The 21,126-nt window shown below is 36.9% G+C and overlaps 1 protein-coding gene across 5 annotated transcripts in view; it reads right to left on the bottom strand.

Moving 5' to 3' along the window:
* GATAd overlaps nucleotides 1-21,126 on the bottom strand; it is a 144,372-nt gene that overhangs the window by 77,467 nt on the left and 45,779 nt on the right. For all 5 annotated transcript variants that reach the window (XR_011032024.1, XR_011032027.1, XR_011032019.1 and 2 more), the window contains one exon: nucleotides 7,168-7,311. Coding sequence is in view for 2 of the 5 variants with exons in the window: in XM_068286839.1 (XP_068142940.1) it covers nucleotides 7,168-7,311 (144 nt within the window). In the remaining 3 variants the exon portion in view is untranslated. Of the gene's footprint in view, nucleotides 1-7,167; nucleotides 7,312-21,126 lie in introns of those variants that run through there.

The following is a 21,126-nucleotide window of genomic DNA, read 5'->3' as shown; positions in this document are numbered from 1 at the left end:
CTGTCAATAAATTGTTTTTGAACTCAATTGCGACTGAAACATGAATACTGTAGTTACAGGTTACAGTGCACATAGGGGCGCCGAGCCCTTTTTCGAGCACATAAGACAATTTTTAAAAGTTAATGAAATCGAAATGTTTGCCGCTTTATAGATAAAACATCAATACACATTTTTGCATACTTGCTTTTTCAAATTTTTTCAACACTGGCGACAAAAACGTTGTTGAAAACCAGTGTTGGGCACAGAATGAATTTCCTTCTGTTTATTGCAAATTGTTGCTTGACTTTGAGTGTATATAACTTTTGAAAGAAAAACGTTATTGATAAAACTGTTTATGAAACGGAAAAAGTCGGGTTTTTACTATGTGTAAGTTTATTTAATTTATTACAAATTTAGGGTGTGCCTTAAAATTCTGAGCAACTCTCAAAAATAAACTCAAATCTCAACTTTAGGTAGAGCTATAAAAAAATGCCTACCAGTGTCCAGTCTAAGATTTTGACTATTGGATAGAACAAAATTTTGTTTTTTTTTATTGCACCAAAACATATAGGACCAATTTGAATATTTTTAAGTTCAGTTTTTTTGATGGCAGATGCAAACGACCTTTCGAATAATAGAGAATAGGTCCAATAACAGCACAAAAATCCTTTGCGCGACTTTAATGTCTCATTTATGCATCCACAAAGAGTGGTACGAAGCAGAAAACTACCAAAAGCGGTAAAGTCTATTCCAAATTTGCTGGTTGCTGGTATTTGTAAATTAGTTTTTAAATGCATATTATTACAACAAAAAAAAAAATCAAAGTAGCTAACTTCAGCTATGCCGAAGTTTATATACCCTTGCAGTTCTTGGCAAGAATATTTTTACATTTTGAAATTTCTTTCCCTGCAACTCGATTCATCAATACACAAACAAAACCTTATTACTCTTTTTACTACAATTTTTTCTTCTTTTATCATTTCTTAAGCAAAGCACAGCACGCATACACATACAGTTCATACAGCGTTGCGTCTGTGTGTGTATGCAAGTGCTCGGTTGATGACCTAAACGTAGTAGGCAGCAAGCAGCGCTGCCGGCAGCGTTTGAACCGATTTATATTGACTGCAACTTGAATTCTATTTATCCGATCAGATTCAAATTTTGGAATCTGAGTTTTTATATACAATACTATCACCATAGTAGATTTCATAGGGATACTTCAATTTTCAGGAAAATGTTTCTTCTAGAGCTATATGATATAGTAGTCCGATCCTGACAACTTTCATACTTTATCTGTTCGGAACTATAATTAGCTCAAATACCAAGTTTCATCTTTATAGCTGTTAAGATGGCGGCGTGATTGATTTGCACAGACGGACGTGCCTATATCGACTCAGCTTCTCATGCTGATCAAGAATATACAGCTGTGATCACGAAAATAGATGCTAACAAAGATTCAAACATTTTTCACATATTCCTTTTTAAAGATTAAGTTGTCTGACTTTGGTTTTGTTTAATGGTATGTAGACAAATGAAAACCGAAAAAGTTCCGTTAATTTTACTAATTTTTGGGTCGTTTGTCACATTTTTGTGCTTATCCCCACAAATTTGGCTGCTCACAAAAATAGCAGTGTTTCGTTTAGTTGCGAAAAAAGTAAATAATAAGTTTCCAAATCTGTTAGTAGTAAGTGTAATTAATTAGATAATTATAGTGTACTATTATTTGCGTCAACTAATGGTAAAATTTTTGTGTTAGTCGGAAGAGGAACGTATTACTCTACCGAGAAGGTGTGTTGGATCGAAAATCTTGAAAAACAAGGTAAAACCTACAAAGAAAATTCAAGGTTTAGCTGGATGTTCTGCATAGATAGTCTCTGTTGCCTTAGATGTCCAAAAAATCCCGATAGACGTAAAAAAGGGGCCGAAACGGTTTTAGATGACTGACACATTGTTCGATACTGCAGATTCAATCCGTTTGCATCTTCTAATTTAGTCAAACATGATCTAATCTTGGCAGTAATGGACGTCACTTGTCGGCGCAGACTCATAGAACAATAGATAAACGGGCGAAGTCCAAGGAAACTCCCACTACTGTTGAGTTAAAGCACATTTGTATTTTGATAAAACTCCATATGAATCTTCCAATTGCAAAGTGGGTAATATTCTCGGGCAGATGACCGCAAAGTAGTCTTGTTTGGTGGTGCAGGTTCCAAACAGTGTACGTCGCCCAGAATATACAGAGTATACCACCCAAACCACACGCAAACAGCGGTTAGACTATAGGGAATGATGTGGACTTGTTTCTCAAATATTGGACTTAGTCCTATTCTTAAGATTGATGGGAGTACGGATCGAAATGTCTACATGAACATCGTGAAGAAGGTTATGCTGTCCTATATCATATGGAATATGTCCATAATATGGACATATCACCGGTCTTATGACCCAAAACATAGGAGCAATCTCGAAATAGTTGTTTTTAATTCGACAGAATAATGTAATACCAGGGCCAGCTCAGGCGCAGGATTGGTAACCCATTGAAAATTTATGGGGTAACATTCAGAGAAGTGTCACAAAACAAAAACCGCCCAATACAACTCAACTCTGTGAAGTTATCCAAGAAACATGGCAGCAGATACCAGTTCAGCTTTGTAGGATTCGGTGCGGCGCAAGTGCCAAGCGAATATTGGCAATAAGTGGTTCACAACAAAGTATTAAGTTCTAAGAAACAAAGGTGACCTGAATTTGAAGTTTTAAATAATTTGGAAACGACAGATTTTAATTCTTAGTTGTCACTGCTATTTTTATGAACAGCTCAAAATGCCCTTTTCTTTACTATTTTGCTCATTTCTGAAAGTGAAGGCGTTTTGTTTATTGCAAAATGGTTGTGAGGAACATTATAGACAATAATAATGTTCCACACAACAAACAAGCAGCAATACAATCCAACGTTGCAACGATCTGCCAGATACAAAACGCAGCCGAGACACAAACCAAATTTACGGTATACGACCAAGCCTAGCTTTTGGTCGATCGAACCGAATCAAGGCAAAATGATATACGATCAAACATGGCCGATCGAACCACACGCAACCGCTGGCAATTTTGTACAAGCGGGAAGATGCGTGGAAAACATAACACAATAAGTTCGGCTGTATAAGAGTAAATCAAACATGGCCGATCAAATCACGCGCAACCGCTGGCGATTTCGTACAAGCGGGAAGATGCGTGGGAAGCATAATACGAGAGATTCGGCTGTATAAGAGCAAATGAAACGAGGCTTGAGGGCATAATTGCAATCGAAAGAGGGCATTGGCCTATTTAGAAAAGCCAATAGATAAGAGAAGTACACGCAATAGAATGCCATGCGTGTGATGGTGGGAACAATACGCTGGATGAGCATACACCCACACTACACGTATACTATGTGTGTACAGCCGCGAGAGAGGGTACCGGTGGCCAATGCAGGTACTCTCTGCCTACGTCACGCATGCAAGATTGAAAGCAGTTAGATCGCGAGCAGCTGAAATCATGCGAACGGAAGAGAGCAAAAGTGAGGGCCAAGCAAGCCCGGGAGACGGGTGCGGGGAGCGCATGGTGCCAAAGCGAAACCAAGTGAGGGGTATGCTTGTGAATCGGGGAGTAGGGGGGAAAGCATAGATGCGAGAAACGATAATGGCTTGTGGATTTGTAAGGAGAATATGTAAGCCGAAGGGGGAGGGATGAGCAATGGGGAAGCCCTCTATCCAATGGATAAGATACGCGCATTAGATTGCGATACAAATAATATCAGCCACCAATAGTTATTAAATAAACAGGCTAATTAGCATGAAATAATAAATTAAGTTAAATATGGAAAATATATTTATATCTAGTTCTAATGTGGGGGGAATTTGGGCGAAGTTGGGTATGACAAGTGGATCAAGGGGAGCGACGGGCGACGGTAGCGCCACCAGAGAAAGGAAAGCAGCGAAAGATGGGCGGCCAATAGGAAAGCAACGCCGATACAAGAAAGTGATAGAAGTCAGCATAGCGACGAAATGTTATGCAGGCAAGGGAGAAAGACAAGGACAAGGAAACGAGTGGGCGCGCAGCCACATAGAAAATGGACACATATGCGCCAGGGATTTGCGGGACTTTCACCACGCATAGCAACAAGAAATGTGTGGGTGCAAAGGGCCGATGGAAAAGTACCAGCTGTATAGCGGTACTACGCCAATTAATTCCTGAGGCCATGGGAGCTGCCTATATAAAGGCAACACCCATCAAGGAGGGCATCAGGTCAACAAGTCGTGATCAACAAGGGAGTTTTAAGGCCTTACGAATAACCTTAAAGGCTCAAGCAAGTTAAACAAATCCTGTACAAAGGATCAAGGAGAAATACAATAACTGAGAAGGCCTTACGAGTAACCTCTTAAGTTATCAGAGAACCAGCAAGTCTTTAGAATAGGACTAAAACACCGTGCCCAAGCAATATAAGAAGAGAAGTCAAACGGCTCAGGGACGATTTACAGCACATTGAAAGGCACGAGGATATATCCTACTGCCGAAATTTTAGGATCTATACATCCTGACGAATACCAATTGCTGGAAAAGATCCTATTTCATAGTAAGCGGCCACGGGATTTGTCCTAGAAGCAACGAGCACACAAAGACCATCTTACAAACACAGCTGAAGGCATCGAGGTGGAAATAACATCCCTAGAAGATCAGGATACGTGAGGAAACGTGAAATAAAGGCCATAGGATCTATCCTAAGGCAAATCAACGTTCCAGACACATTCTGATCAAGGAAATACAAGACAAATTATCGATATCACGAGTCTGAAATAATAACCAGCGGAGACCCAAGGAACAAGAGAAGGACTGGAGCGAGCAGCAAAGGATCCAAACCACAATCAGCACGGCCCAAGTCGGGACTTTCCCAGAGAAATTAGTCATACCCAGCCGAGTCCAAAAATATTGTAAATAAACGCGTGATTTAAAACCATTAACCCAACAAACGAGTTTTAATTTTACCAGGGCACAAAATAAATTTTGTTGTGCCGAACCTAGCCCATGAGATATTAGAAATATCCCAAGGGACGACAAAGGATCGTTACATGGTCCAAAATGGTAGTAATTTTATTATATATAATTATAGATGAATTCAAAAAATATTGGTGCAATTATGATCTTTTTAATATGATTTATCAACTTCGAAGTAAAAGCTTAAGGCCACTGCTATTTTCTGTGCGTTACAAACATCTGACCAATTTTATAATACCTTCTGCAAGGGTATAATACCACAGGATGAATGGCTTTAAATATTTGTTCTAGTCCTGGCAAACGAAATCTAATTTCTTTTCACACAAATTTAAACACATATTACATATGAAATTTATTTGTCGTTTATTGGGGTCCATAAAGAGTGGTATTTAATTGTATTAGTAAATAATATATCTAAAACTGAGTGCATATTCCAAGTAAAAATATCAAAGAAGTTAAATTCGGCTATGCCGAAGTTTATATACCCTTGCAGTCCTTGACAATAATAATTTCACATGTTCAAAATTTCTTTTCTGCAACTCAATTCATTAATATACAAACAAAACAATTTTACTCTTCATACTATGTACAATTTGTTCTTCTTCTTCCCTCATTCCCTAAGCAAAGCAACGCACGCATACACATACAGTTTATGTAGCGTTGCGTCTGTGTGTGTATGCATGTGCTCTGTTGATTTGATGATGACGTAGTAGGCAGCAAGCAGAGCTGCCGGCAGCGATTGAACCGATTTATATAGACTGTAACTTGTGTTCTATTTATCCGATCAGGGTCAAATTTTGGGATCTGAGATTTTATATCAAATTCTATTATATTGGTAAATTTCATGGGGATACTCCAATTTTTGCAAAAATTTTTGTTCCTGAGTTATATGATATAATTTCATCCCGATAGCTCTTAAGATGGCTGAGTAAAACGCGTACGCACCGACGGACAGACGGACAGACGGTCAGACGGACAGACGGACATGGCTATATCGACTTAGCTTCTCATGCTGATCAAGAATATATGTATATACTTTATGGGGTCGGAAACGTCTCCTTCTGTGCGTTACAAACATCTGACCAATTTTATAATACCCTCTGCAAGGGTATAAAAAAACATATTTTTTACCCAAAAGTACCTATTTCGCTTTATATAAATAAAGGGAAAATTCATATTGAACTGCTTTTGAAGATTTGAACTTGTACCACAGTTATAATCAGCAATACTATGTTGGACTCCTAACACAATTTACAATTACTCGCTGCTTTTATTAACATATTTTTTTGCTTAAATCACGTAATTTAAACAAATACTAACAAAAAGCCAAATATGTTTGTTTTTTATTCCTCAACGCGCTTCAATTGTAGGTTTTTGCGTAACTTTCCGTTGGACTCGATTTTAACAAACATATAGGATAGCTAGTGACTTGTGATTTTAAGAAGCTTTTAAAAATTGAATTCTTAATCAATTACAAAAAAAAAAAATCAAAGAAGCTAACATCGGCTATGCCGAAGTTTGTATACCCTTGCAGTCCTTGGTAATAATAATTTTACATGTTCAAAATTTGTTTTTTTCAACTCAATTCATCAATATACAAACAAAACAATTTTACTCTCATATATGTAAATTTCATAGCATACTCGATTTTTATGCAAATGTTTCTTCTAGTTCTTCTAGAGCTATATGATATAGTGGTCCGATCCTTATGGTTTTCATACTTTATTTTTGCCGGGTAATAAAAACCCACGAAAAAAGTTTCAGCCCGATAGCTCTTAAGACGGCTGAGTAAAACGCGTACGCACAGACGGACGGACAGACGGACATGGCTATATCGACTCAGCTTCTCATGCTGATCAAGAATATATATACTTTATGGGGTCGGAAACGTCTCCTTCTGTGCATTACAAACATCTGATCAATTTTATAATACCCTCTGCAAGGGTATACAAATAAAATAAAATTTACATTTTACTTTTTTCTGTGAGAACCCCTTCAAAAAAAAAACAAATTTTTAAAACAAAAATTGAAGAAACTCCATAGGAAAATGAATGTAGTTTTTTGCTGTTTTGTCTCAAAATTTGTCAAACTTGACAAATCTGTGATGACACTATATAGTACATAATTAGTAGTTCTACAATATAAATTAGTTTCACTAACCAGTTTTGAAGATTGAGACATAGCCAAAAATTCTTGCAAAGCCTTGTGTGAATTATGGGCCATGTTCCGGAATTTCCAAAACGACTCAAGTTTCGTCCTGCATTCAGTACAAATAACATTGGGAAATCCATCGCTAGGAAATGGCTAAAAATATAATAAATAAAACATTAATTTACTATAAAGAATGTAAAAAATAAAAATTAATAAATTAAATGATATTGGTCGCGGTTTTCTTTTTTAAGAGTCTATATGAGACACGCGTCAAAGTGTGTATACCCTTGCAAGTTTTTTGTTACTCTTTCCTTACCTATAGTTGTCAACGAGAAAAAAAAAAGTTTTATATAAAATGTAGATTGCTTGTGAAAGAACGGCCTACATTAGCATAGTAAATAACGAAGTTACGGATCAAAGTCACTGTTCTCGTCTGATTGTTCCTATGTGAGCTATATGATATAGTCTCCCGATCTTGATCAAATACGGCACAGTCGTTCAAAGATGTACTAAACTCACTAATACTAAATTTCAATTTCAATAATAGCTCAGAAAAATTTCAACAATAGCTCAGAAAATAACGAAGTTATTGAGAAAAGTTACTGTTCGTGACTTTGTCGTTTGTATGGGAGCTATATGATATAGTGGTCCGATCCGGCTGAATCCAACCTGTGCACTTTATACAAGCCTACATGCAAAATTTCAGCTCTGTAGCTCTTACGTAGGAGTTTGCGGTGATCCAGACTGACGGACATGGCTATTTGAACTCGTCTCGTCGTGCTGATCAAGAATATGTTTAATTTATATGTTCGGCGATGCTTGCTTTTAAGCGTTGCACACTTGTGACCAAATTAGCGTTGATCCAGACGGACTGTGCAGTATATACGAGCCTACATGCAAAATTTCAGCTCTGTAGATCGAACGGTCTAGGAGGAAATTGCGTTGATCCAGACGGACGGACAGGCGGACATGGCTATTTGAAATCGTCTAGTTATGCTGATCAAGAATATATATACTTTAAATGGTCGGCGATGCTTGCTTCTAAGCGTTGCACACTTCTGACCAAAATTAATATACCCTTTGTGCAATAAAGTGATTGGTCAAAGTCAATGGTTTTCACCGATCGTTTCTATGGGAGCTATATGATAAAGTTTTCCGATCTTGATTAGATTAAGCACAGTCATTACCAGATATGAAAAACTGGCGAATGTTTAATTTGAAAGCAATCGCGTTAAAAGTAACAAAGCTGTTAACAAAAGTCACTGATCATCTAAAATGCTTCCATTTATTAGTTAAACACTTATGACCAAAAATTATACACCCTTTTTGCAAGGGTACAAAAAATGTTGTTTTAATATTCGTGTTTACGGTCTCTTGTACTTCAATGATTCTATATTTTAAACACCATACGCTGGCGGTCAGTATGTGTTAACTCCTCCCTCGCTAGTTCGAAAGCCGTCCCCGGTTTTCGTCAGGGTGTCAATGACAATACGTAGCGATCCATGCTTTCGTTTGTTTCTCCATTTTTGGAAGGTTTTATAACAGACGAATATAGCGGCTAGGATGGTGACAAATAAGGTGGTCATTATTATATGCCATAATTTCATGTTCCTCTCGATGCTGCCAATATGATGAAGGTTTTCAAAGTTCAATCTTTGAAGGTATGGCATGCTCAGAATTTTCTTATGAACAGTAATAGTTAGTGTGGTTGACGTTGCTGAGACTGGGTGTCTTTTGACGATATTTTTAATGTTTCTGTAGAGAGACCCATTTATTTGTATATTCTCATCGAACGTCAACAAGTAAGTTCAGTGGATTGTTGTGTTGGTGCCGTTCTCTGTTTGGATTACGGCCGTGTCCTCATTTATGGTTGATAATCCCGTCATCGATTATCTCCAGCGGTTGTAAGTTACTGGGACGGGTGTGACAGTGTGCTATGCCTCCTAAGTGTAGCTGCTGGGCACAGGTTGTCGAATTTAGTTGCTTGCAAATGTGGAGGTAAGCGTATCGTTGCAATTTATGATTGGTATTGTTTTATTACCGCAATCTGCGGCGTTATTATTTTCTTTGAAGTGTAATATTGATCCGTTGCGTTGAACTGGAAACATGCTTATTTTTTTACAAACTAAACTAGGATTGGGGTATGTAAAAAATTATTATCTAATATTACGTTGACATAAGATATTTTAATTAAATCAGTTATAGTTAGCCCTTCAGAATGCTCATTTACAATTTTCGTTAAATCGTCTGTATCAAAAATTACCGAGTTCACTATTTGTATCTTTGCAAGTGTAATTGACAACATTAGAGTCTCAAGTTCCGAAATCATAATTCTATTTCTATTGAGCAAAGTTAGGTAAAGTTCGCCCGTCTCAATCTGTTTCTCTTTTGCAAATTTAATGATGTCATTTACTGACTGTTAATTTATTTATTTTCTCCTGGACTTTTGAATTTATTGAAGCCTGCCTGTTTATTGAATTAGCTAATACTTTTTGCTGGAATTTAAGTTCTTCGAAATCATTAAAGTCTGGTGTTCCTGCTATTATCTTTAGAGTTGTTCCTAGTATATTAATGCTCCTAGTTTGTCTTTGATGAATGTTAACTGTTTCCAATGTTTCTTATATGATGTACATCGGACTCAAGAAGTAATCTCATATGAGATAAAGGGAAGTGAACCATTAATGCCGTTGTCTCATCGGTAATTTCCGAGTATATTGAAAGATTAGTTGAGTGTCTGAGGATTTCATAATCTTTCCAAATAATAGCTTTCCCGTCCAGTATTGGGATGTATTCTGACTTCGAGTAGTTTGTTATCTTTCCGGTTGTCATTGGTCCTAATAGTAGAAGTTATAGTATCCAAACCCTGTTAAGAATAAAGATTTCTGATTCTGGCGCTCTGTGAGCTCTGTTGTGTTCTTTTCCCGGTTTAAGAAAAATTTGTGCTTTATGCTCATCAATGTACACTTTCCACCTTTTGATTTTCGCGTTTGTGTTCTTATCGGAAACGGCAAATGTAAGTGGCTGATGGTCAGTAAATATATTTAAACTCTTTACGCCGTACAGATAGTTTCGAAGGGTTTTTAAGGCCCACACTATCGCAAGTAGCTCACGTTCATTTGTCGCGAAATTCAATTCGTTGTCTTTTAAGATTCTTGATATCATCGTAATTGGTTTTTTTTTTTTGTGACAGCACCTAAACCAGAAGATGAAGCAAAGGTGTGTCATAGGAAGACAGTACCATATCAGCCGAGCCTTTAATTTTATTTCTCAGAATGCCCAGTGCCTGATAATGTTTTGAACTTCCATCATGACTCTCAAAAATTTTATACGCTGTATGCGCAGATTTCCGCCACGAGACATATGTTTCAATTTTCCCTCGAAATCGGGTATCGATTTCACAACATCTAAAGCCTCATTACACTCGGTGCCCGGAACTACATCGGCATCCTTGAAGACTTCTACTACTGGTACGGACGTTGTTAGGTTCTTGAATTCATTTCTAATATCCTGAATTTGTTTTTCGAATACCTGCTGACTGCAAACTCTAATAGTGCTTTCATATTTTCCTCATTTAAAGGCATTTTGTTTGTTACTTTTGTTGGTACTAATTTGTCTTTTAAATATTTTACTAAATCTTCTAACTCACTATCGTATTCTTTACTGTCACTTTCGCTCATAAGATATTTTTAATCTTCTTTTTTTTATTTCGTGTTACAAAGATACAGGCACTTTCAATAATTTTCACTTCTTTGAATTTGTATTTTTATTTTTAAACAAGCACTCTACTTATGTACATGTCTTCTTTTAAATATGTGTAAAAATATTTTAAATAGAATAATTCGCTGCTGTGTGTTGTCTTCTCTTCGTCTCGCCCTTCTGCTAGTCTCTTCTAGCTTAGTTGTTCTTTATAACTTCTTGATTTTTTTGCTGATGATTTTTCTGTATTTTTGTTTTAGTTATTTTATATAACTTGTTGATTTTGTGTTGCAGATTTTTGTTGCTGCTTTCGTTTTACATAGGTATTTTTTATAACTCGTTGGTTTTTTGTTGTAGATTTTTTAAAAATTTATTTTTATTATATATATTTATTTTTATTTTTATAACTTGTTGATTTTTTGTTTCTGATTTTTTTGTAATAGTTATTATACCCTTGCAGAGGGTATTATAAAATTGGTCAGATGTTTGTAACGCACAGAAGGAGACGTTTCCGACCCCATAAAGTATATATATTCTTGATCAGCATGAGAAGCTAAGTCGATATAGCCATGTCCGTCTGTCCGTCTGTCCGTCTGTCCGTCTGTCCGTCTGTCCGTCGGTGCGTACGCGTTTTACTCAGCCATCTTAAGAGCTATCGGGATGAAATTTTTTTTTGGGAGCTTTTTTTTACCCGGGTGAGATAAAGTATGAAAATCTTTGGGATCGGACTACTATATCATATAGCTCTGGAACAAAAATTTTTGCAAAAATTGGAGTATCCCCATGAAATTCACCAATATAATAGAATTTGATATAAAATCTCAGATCCCAAAATTTGACCCTGATCGGATAAATAGAACACAAGTTACAGTCTATATAAATCGGTTCAATCGCTGCCGGCAGCTCTGCTTGCTGCCTACTACGTCATCATCAAATCAACAGAGCACATGCATACACACACAGACGCAACGCTACATAAACTGTATGTGTATGCGTGCGTTGCTTTGCTTAGGGAATGAGGGAAGAAGAAGAACAAATTGTACATAGTATGAAGAGTAAAATTGTTTTGTTTGTATATTAATGAATTGAGTTGCAGAAAAGAAATTTTGAACATGTGAAATTATTATTGTCAAGGACTGCAAGGGTATATAAACTTCGGCATAGCCGAATTTAACTTCTTTGATATTTTTTTATAACTTGTTGATTTTTTTTTATACCCTTGCAGAGGGTATTATAAAATTGATCAGATGTTTGTAACGCACAGAAGCTGAGTCGATATAGCCATGTCCGTCTGTGCGTCCGTGTGTATGCGTTTTATCGGGCTGAAATTTTTTTTTTTTGTTTTTTCCTTGCAAACTCAAAAGCCGTAATGACGATGTTGATTTCTTGCTCAGGGTGTTTGAGTATTTTTTTTTAGAACAAGTTGGGCGAAAGTTAATAATGTTCTTTACTTGTGCGATGTCACTAAGTATATGATAATTATTTTGGATCGACCGATTCTGTTTATTGTTCGTAAAAGACTGGAAGACCAAAAGTACAAAATGTTCCTATGCTAAGCTAGCCCTGACCTATAATCGCTGTGTCAGCAATTATGCTGCATGGATCAAGTTCAAACGTCACGACGTCAGCGCGTGGAGCGTTGTCAGCGGCGAAGCGATTGCATGGCAAGCAGAAATAGTTACAGGTTTGCTGCCCATGCAGACTTTAGGCCGATGACTTATGTCAGGCCGGATCTTGTATATAAATGAACTCTTAGACTCTAGGAGGCGACAATTGTTCTTAAAAATACTTATTCTAATGACCCACGTTTTCCGGGGGTTGAAAATTGTTTATATTTTGTGCTCAGCGTCGGTTACTTGATACCGCGCCGTTGTTATAATCTTAAGTGTTTTCCACAGAGTGCATGTTTTGTTTGGTTTTAAGCAATAATTGTCATATGAATCTTTATGACTTTTATTTGTTGTACTTTTTTTTTCCATTTCAGATGAACACGATGTTTAGTCTAAATAAGTTATTTAACCTATTATAAGTTTGTGTATGATGATAGCACCAAGCATTACTCTACGATTAATTGGTGCAAGAAGATTGATTAAAAGAAGCCTACTGGAGTACGATGGCAAATTGGCATTCCGATTCCAATTTAAGCTGACGCACGGAAGTAAAATTGAATCAGTTTTAAATCCATTTCTCTTCTAAAGCTGTGTATCCACACTCAAATTTGTATGACAAACAAATCAGTTACGTCAAACACGTCGAAGATAAAACCAGTTCTATTTTCGTTAAACACGCACTTCAAACACGAAAATTACTGGAAACAACACTATCCACGTTCAAAATTTGCTTCAAACACAACACGTTTGTCATACAAATTTGAGTGTGGATACACAGCTTTAGAAGAGAAATGGATTTGAAACTGATTCAATTTTACTTCCGTGCGTCTCATATTGGGGTGACCATATGCATGATCCGCCCTCTATGATAGGACAGATTAATGAAGTATACAGGCTTTCGATTGTGTACGGATCGTCAAACTCTTTTCACCATCGTTTTATAAAGCTAAGAACATTCATAGTTTTACAGTAGTGGAAATATGAGGATTAAAAGTTAATTTATGGTATAATAATATAAAAGATTAATTGGTCTGCCGAATTTGGTTGTGATAGTCAAAAAATTGCAGCAGGCAATCGATTTTTTCTAAATTAAGGAGACGGAAATGGGCGTGGCAAAACATTTAAGTGTACAAATCCTGCGCGCTTACTAAAAAAATCTACATTTTAAATTTGGTGACTTTAGCTTTGTTAGTTTTCGAGAAAACTACAGTTTTCACAGTTTTATTTCATTTTCGGGGGCGGAAGTGGGCGTGTCAAAATTTTTAAAAGGTTAATATCTGCGCGTCTATTAAGCTAGTTTACATACCAAATTTAACGTCGGTAGCTGTCATTAAGAAGCATTTAAAAAAAAATAAGTTTTGTGTAAATTCCGGGAACGTGGCAAAAAGTTTTAACAATTTGTTTCTGCGTGCTAACTATACGAGTATATAAACCAAATTTAATATCTCTAGCTGTTATACTTTTTAAGGAAAACAGCTTTATCTAAATTCTGGAGTCGTAAGAGGGCGTGGCAAATTTCCAATTAACTCTATACAATTAACGAGTATACATATCAAATTTTGTGGCTCTAGCTCTTATAGATCTAGGTGTTCATACGGACAGACGGACAAAGCTAGATCGACTCGGCTGTTGATCCTGATCAAGAAGATCGGATTGAATCAGGGAAGAAGACGATATGTTTTTAATACAGATACGCACATAAGCACACGAGAATGTGACACTACCAATGGAAGATCATTTATTAATATAATATTAATGTTTTTAATACAGAGGTAAAGCATAAAGCATCCACGCACATAAGCACACGAGAATGTGACACTACCAATGGAAGATCATTTATTAATATCAAAGAAGCTAAATTGGGCTATGCCGAAGTATGGATATCCTTGCAGTCCTTGGCAACTCAATTCAACAAAACACAAACAAAACATTACAATTTTTCTTCCTCTTCCCTCAGTCTCTAAGCAAAGCACGTCACGCATACACATACAGTTTATGTAGCGTTGCGTCTGTGTGTGTATGCATGCGCACTGTTGATGACGAATGACTTAGTAGGCAGCAGAACTGGGAGCAGAGCCGATTCATATGTATTGACTGTAACTTGTGTTCTGTTTATGCGATCAGATTCAAATTTTGGGATCTGATGTTTTATATTCAATACTATCACATTTGTAAATTTCATAATCCAACTGCTTCACCTCCTTTTCGTATAGAACTATATGATATAGTGGTCCGATCCTAGATTTTCATACTTGATCTGCTGCAGGGAATTTAAAACACAGAAAACCAGAGGGCCGGGGCTAACTTCGACCGCGTCAAAGTTTGTATACCCTTGCAACTTTTTTGGTAACTCTTTCCTTACCTATTAGCCATCAATGTGGAAGAACGTTTTATCTAAAAAGGCTTATGTTTGCGAAATAATGGCCTACAATCATAGGAAATAACGAAGATATTGATAATAGTCACTGTTTTCCACCGATCGTTCCTATGGGAGCTATATGATATAGTCGCCCGATCTTGATCAAATTTGGCACAGTCATTAACAGATATATCAAACTAAAAAATGTTTAATTTGAAAACAATCGCGTTAAAGTAACGAAGTTATTTACAAAAGTCACTGTTTTCGACCAGTTGTTCCTATGGGAGCTATATGATATAGTCACCTGATCTTGATCAAATTTGGCATAGTCGCTTATAGGCGTAGTAAACTCTCTAATATTAAGTTTCACGACAATAGCTCAGAAAATAACGAAGTTATTGAGAAAAGTCACTGTTCGCGACTTTGGGGTTTGTATGGGAGCTATATGATATAGTGGTCCGATCCGGCTGAATGCAGTATATACAAGCCTACGTGCAAAATTTCAGCTCTGTAGCTGTTACGGTCTAGGAGGAGTTTGCGTTGATCCAGACGAACGGACGGACGGACGGACATGACTTTTGAACTCGTCTCGTCGTGCTGATCAAGAATATATATACTTTGTATGGTCGGAGATGGTTCGTTCTATGCGTTGCACACTTCTGACCAAAATTAATATACCCTTTTTGCAAGGGTATAAAAATTCAACCCGATAGCTTTTAAGACGGCTGAGTAAAACGCATACGCACCGACGAACGGACAAACGGATATGGGTATATCGACTCAGCTTCTCATGCTGATCAAGAACTTTTTTGCGTTACAAACAACTGACCAATTTTATAACACCCTCTGCAAGGGTTCAAAAAATAGACAAACAGATTGTAATATTATAGCTATCTATGAACTGCGATTTAAAAAATTTTTTTTTTTAATATTGAGTCTTTACATTTTTTAAATAATATAACTCTTTAAAAAACCAGAGAGGGTTGTTAAGCCGTTCCTGTCTACCATGGTAGGAAAACAAATATCAATGAGTGAATTAAGAGTATCATAAACGAAGTGAATATCTGAGTTCATATCTCAGTGTAACAATGTTTTCATTAAGGCTGGCAAAGTCAGTCTCACAAAAGCACAAATTTAGAGGTATCTCATTAATACTCATTAATTGTCAAAGGGTTGGCATCTTAGCAAAATCAAATTTTGATAAATTCGAACATGTGTGAATACAGAAAATTTTGTAATAAAAACAGATGCATCAGCAATGCCAGATTTTATCCATTCTCTCTAAAAGTTAATATGTTATGATCAAAAGAAAGACTATCTACATAGAGTTTTAACGAAATACGGAAAATTTAATTATCGCTTCTTAACTTGATCATTGGGCTCTCGATACTATTGGAATTTTCGTCATTTTCCATTGGAATGGGTAATTGCCTAGACAATTCACTACACTTCGATTGGTACCGTTTTTGAGAGATTATTACTATTGATACCGGTAATACCTCACTGACTGGATTAACCACCGGGCTCTTAAACGATATCAATTGTTGTGGAGTTGGTGTGGATGGTGCATGAGATCGGTCGGTAGAGATACACCCCAAGGACTGGTCCTTTTACGTTTTGGAGACTCATTCGTAGACGATAAGCTTCTGAACTGAGTCTCCACTGCAGTTAACTCCGCTTGGAGTTTATTAAAACCAGCCCTCAAAGTGTCAAAACTATCTCTAGTCCGCCTCATAAATGAACGCATCTCATTCTAGACCTCCCGGCAAGCATCGTATCCATACTTCAGTCCACAACATCGGACCACTATATCGCACAGCTCCCTTTCAAATGGCAAAATTATGTACAGCTGTGTTCACAAAAATAGCAGCGCCCTTAAACTTTAACTTCAAAGTTGTCAAATCATATTAAATAGACCATAAATGGCTCCTGCGACGCAACGAAGCCAGCAAAGCCGAACTGGGATCTGCTGCCATATTTTTTGGATAACTTCCCAGTGTTAAGCTTTATTAGACGGTTACTTGATACCGCGCCGTTGTTATAATCTTAAGTGTTTTTCACAGAGTGCATGTTTTGTTTGGTTGTAAGCAATAATTGTCATATGAATCTTTATGACTTTTATTTCTTGTACTTTTTTTTTTTTTTGTATATTTCTTTGGTGCATCTGATTTGGTGATGCCATTTCAGATGAATACGATGTTTATTCTAAAACACAGAGAACTACAAATAAAACGGACAAACAGTTAAAATATTATGAACTACAGCTAATTACGAGCTAAGTGTGACAGAATAGAGGTTTTTAAAAAAGAAAGTAAGACTTCTGATCTGATTACGGGAGACAGAAGATTCTAATCAGAACATAGGTTCATCCAAGGAATAGTTAGAAATACAGTCTTTTAAAGAGGAATAAAATAAAAAGCAGGTCTACAGGGTACAGATAGGTTTAACTGGTTCAATAGGCCAGGAGAGTCTATTTAACCAAGCAATACTCTACGATTAATTAAAGAAGATTGATTAATAGAAGCCTACTGGAGTACAAAGGCAAATTTTTCCCCTTTTTACGAAAAGGAATAATACATGATTCCTTTCAGATAGACGGGAAATCCGAAGATGTGGCGGACAGTGTAAACAACTTAATTGGCCACATACCTTTTTTATTTACAAAAAAACGAAATTTTTTTATTGCTTTATCTTAAAGAACAACTCCTTGAGAACATTTTCCCATAGAGATTGGAGCAGTAGAAAAAAAAGAACCTAGACAATTGCATTTTCAATCCAGTGATTGATGAAAGTTCTCTTCTTAGCGAACTTTAACTAGTTAAACCTGTTTATTCTCCGTGGCCAGATTGTCTACCTGGACTTCTGGGCAAACGCATTATGTAAACCCATTTTAAAATTGTTTTTATTATCTGTCGAATCTTCCTCTTTTCCATCTATTTGGAAAAAAACGAAGCCTCTAACTATAACGGTTGTCGCAGAAAATTCCATTTTATTTGTATTTAAGCTATATTACCGAAAAATATCATTTCTGTTCTTGAATCTAGTATATAAGTCAATTATCATTTTTTGATGTAAAAAAAAGAGATGGACAGACTCTGTATAAAAACGATGGCGAAGAAAATATCTCTAAAAAAATAAAAAATAATAAAAACCACGGCCAATTCCACAACATAAAATTGGTCCTTCGAGCCGGATCATTAACGCGCATTATACAGTCCACAAAATTTAATAACAATGTGGAGTTGGCCGAAAGTTGTAGAAAAGAAATTGGAGCCGTTGAAGTCGCAAGAAATGCGCGACGTTCATTTCGCCATGTATACAAAATTTGTTAGAGATAATTTCGTGAAGCGCGAACTACGAAAATACAAAAAGAAGTTGAAACACATCGACTGCATTTTAAAAGAGCTGGGCGCAAACGCTTTGCAGCGAGTAGGCCAATTCCTAGAACTTTCGTTGCAAGAAGGGATAGACTGTACCGAGATGCAATCAAAAATTTATGACGCCATTTAGTACGAAACTTCTGGCAAATCAAGCGGGAACGTCATACAAGCATCAACTCAGTCCGAGAACCAGTTCGAAAACATGAACCAGTTGGAAGTACTAAGGAGAATAGAAACCATCGATGTAGAACTTCAAGACGAAATCTCAAAAAAAGGAAATACTGATGCTTGGTGTAAAGACAGCTAAGCAAAGCCCAGACGTCATCGAAGAGCATGAATATAAAATACAACAGCTGTCATTAGAGATTAAAGTTCTGAATGCATGCGCGGAAGCTTTGGTAAGCAAAAAACATACTTTGAAAACTAGTGTAGCACTAATTCGTTCGTCTACCTCCTTACAAAAATTTGTAATGTCTGATGGAGACCACCCGATAAATGAATCTCTATCGATCTCCAACGGCGACAACAACATACACAAAAGTTGCTTGCAACCCTAATTGAGCGGCTAAATGAAAATATTCTTCGAAAACGCGAACCAAAATCGAAAATTAAGAGCTGCAGAATGTAATTTTGATATATTTACTTAGTGGACGCAGTATCATGATATATGTTTCTATAAGAAGATAATTACTATCAATAACGTAGAAAATGAAGCACAAATGAAATTCGGATAACAAATTCAATCACAAAAGGGTACACAAACTCGCTCAACCAGCAAGTATTTTATTTGTGATGAGGAGAAGCATTCCTTAGATAAATGTAGAAGAAAGGCAGAAGTGAAGAAACGATGGGATTACGCAAGCACAAGTAACGCCTGATTCACATGTCTAAAATTTCATAAGGGACTATGCAATAATCGTGAGCAATGCAAGATCGACAACTGTGAACGATATCATCATCGCTTACTATTAGCGGATGCATTCAAGAAGTCCAGTCCAAGAAGCAGCAATTCTTAAAATGTTACCAGTTATACTACGTGGTGCAACAGGTGAAAAAGAAATTCCGACTTTTCTCGAAGATGGGAGCACCACAACATGTTGGATATTGAACCGTATTTCTTTGGATGGACTTCAGAAATCGCAGATATTGCTAATACCTGGCGATAGCAAAATTCAGAAGCTTCAAAATGTACATCTTATCAAGGATTTGAATTTACCAACTCAACGAATCGATTACGAAGCTATACAGAAAGAATTTCCATATACAAAAATGGCAAAATTGAACTCGATTCGGAATCTTCAGCCTCATCTCCTCATTGGACAACGACACGCAACACTCCCTACAACTCAAACCAAAGGGTCCGATTATGGCAAAAACCAAACTCGGATGGGTCATACACGGTCCGATTAAAGCAAAAGAGAAACGGACTTTGTATGCTACCACATCGAGGATGAACATTTGGGCGATATGCTTAAAAAACAATTTAGCATAGAAGGATTTGGTGTCTGTACTCCAGCAACGGACAAAACTAAATCGACAGAAGAAAAATTGGCTATTAGCAAGATATCCTCATCTATTATAAGAGCAAATGGACAATATCAGGTAAACTTACCCTGCAAAAGCGACATGGTGGAAATCCCCGATATTCGCCAAATGGCAAAACAAAGACTAAAATGTTTAGAAAGAAAGCTGAACAGAAACCGTGAACTAGCGCGAGCATACCAAAATTGAAGAATGGTTATTCCAAAATAGTCACTAATGTCAATTTGGTTAAATCCCCAAAACTGTGGTTCCTGTCACATTTTGCAGTAATTAATCCGAAGAAACCGTTGTAATGGCACTTCCTTGAACGAACTGGTCCGGGTTGGCTTTCATCAATCATAGACGTGTTTATAAGATTTACATTAAACACAATACCCTTTGCTGCAGATATTAAAGAAATTTTCAACTGGTTTACCTGGGTAAAAATTGACAAAGAAGATGCAGTCTCACAATGCTTTTTATGGAGAAATATGTATACCCAAATACCACTAACAGTCTACCAGATGACGTCAATGATATTCGGAGCAACCACCTCACAATTAATAGCACAATTTGTAAAAAAACACAATTCGGCGATACATAAAAGTGAGGCACCAGAAGCAGCTCAAGCCATCATTGAAAACCATTACGTCGACGACTATCTGGATACAAAAGCAACAGTTCGCGAAGCTGTTGAGATAATTCATGCAGTAATTATTTGTAATAATCATGATGTCTTACAGGGAATACCCGAAGATCTACGTGGTCCGTAAACACGGATTCGATTGGGCGAAAAAGGTTCTCGGCATGATTTGGGACGCACAAAGAAACATGTTTATTTTCTCAACAACTACAATGCACAGCATAAGCGAGGACAACAAGGATGCCTACAAAACTGGTGACTCCAGTAACAATAAAAGGTCGGATCTTGATGCGTAGTATATGGAAATTGGCATTGGATGGGATGATGTCATTAAAGGCGACCCTGTCAAAAAGTGGCATAAGTGGTTAAACGATCTGAAAAGACTACATGATGTTAGTATACCAAGATGTTACTCCCAACATTTATCTATTGCTACGAAAGTCGAACTACACGTTTTTTGCGACGCTAGCAGCAAAGCATACGCTGCAGCAGCATATATTCGAGTAAGTTACAAGGGTGCAGAAGCCGCAACAAAATATGAGTTCATTGTTAAAGCATCTCGGGCTCGAGTCTCACCTTTGAAACATGTTACGATTTCAAAACTTGAAACATTGGCAGCTGTGATGGGATGTAGACTAGCAACTATTGAAAACTAAATGCATCTAAAATTTGACGAAAGGTTTTTCTGGACAGACTCCCAAACAGTGATTTCATGGATAAACAGTAACGATAGGCTGCAAGTTTTCGTAGCCAACAGAA

The sequence above is a fragment of the Drosophila tropicalis genome, unplaced genomic scaffold (genome assembly GCF_018151085.1).
Source record: "Drosophila tropicalis isolate 14030-0801.00 unplaced genomic scaffold, ASM1815108v1 contig_1002, whole genome shotgun sequence".
Lineage (NCBI taxonomy): Eukaryota > Metazoa > Arthropoda > Insecta > Diptera > Drosophilidae > Drosophila > Drosophila tropicalis.
This window is presented reverse-complemented; position numbering and strand designations above follow the sequence as displayed.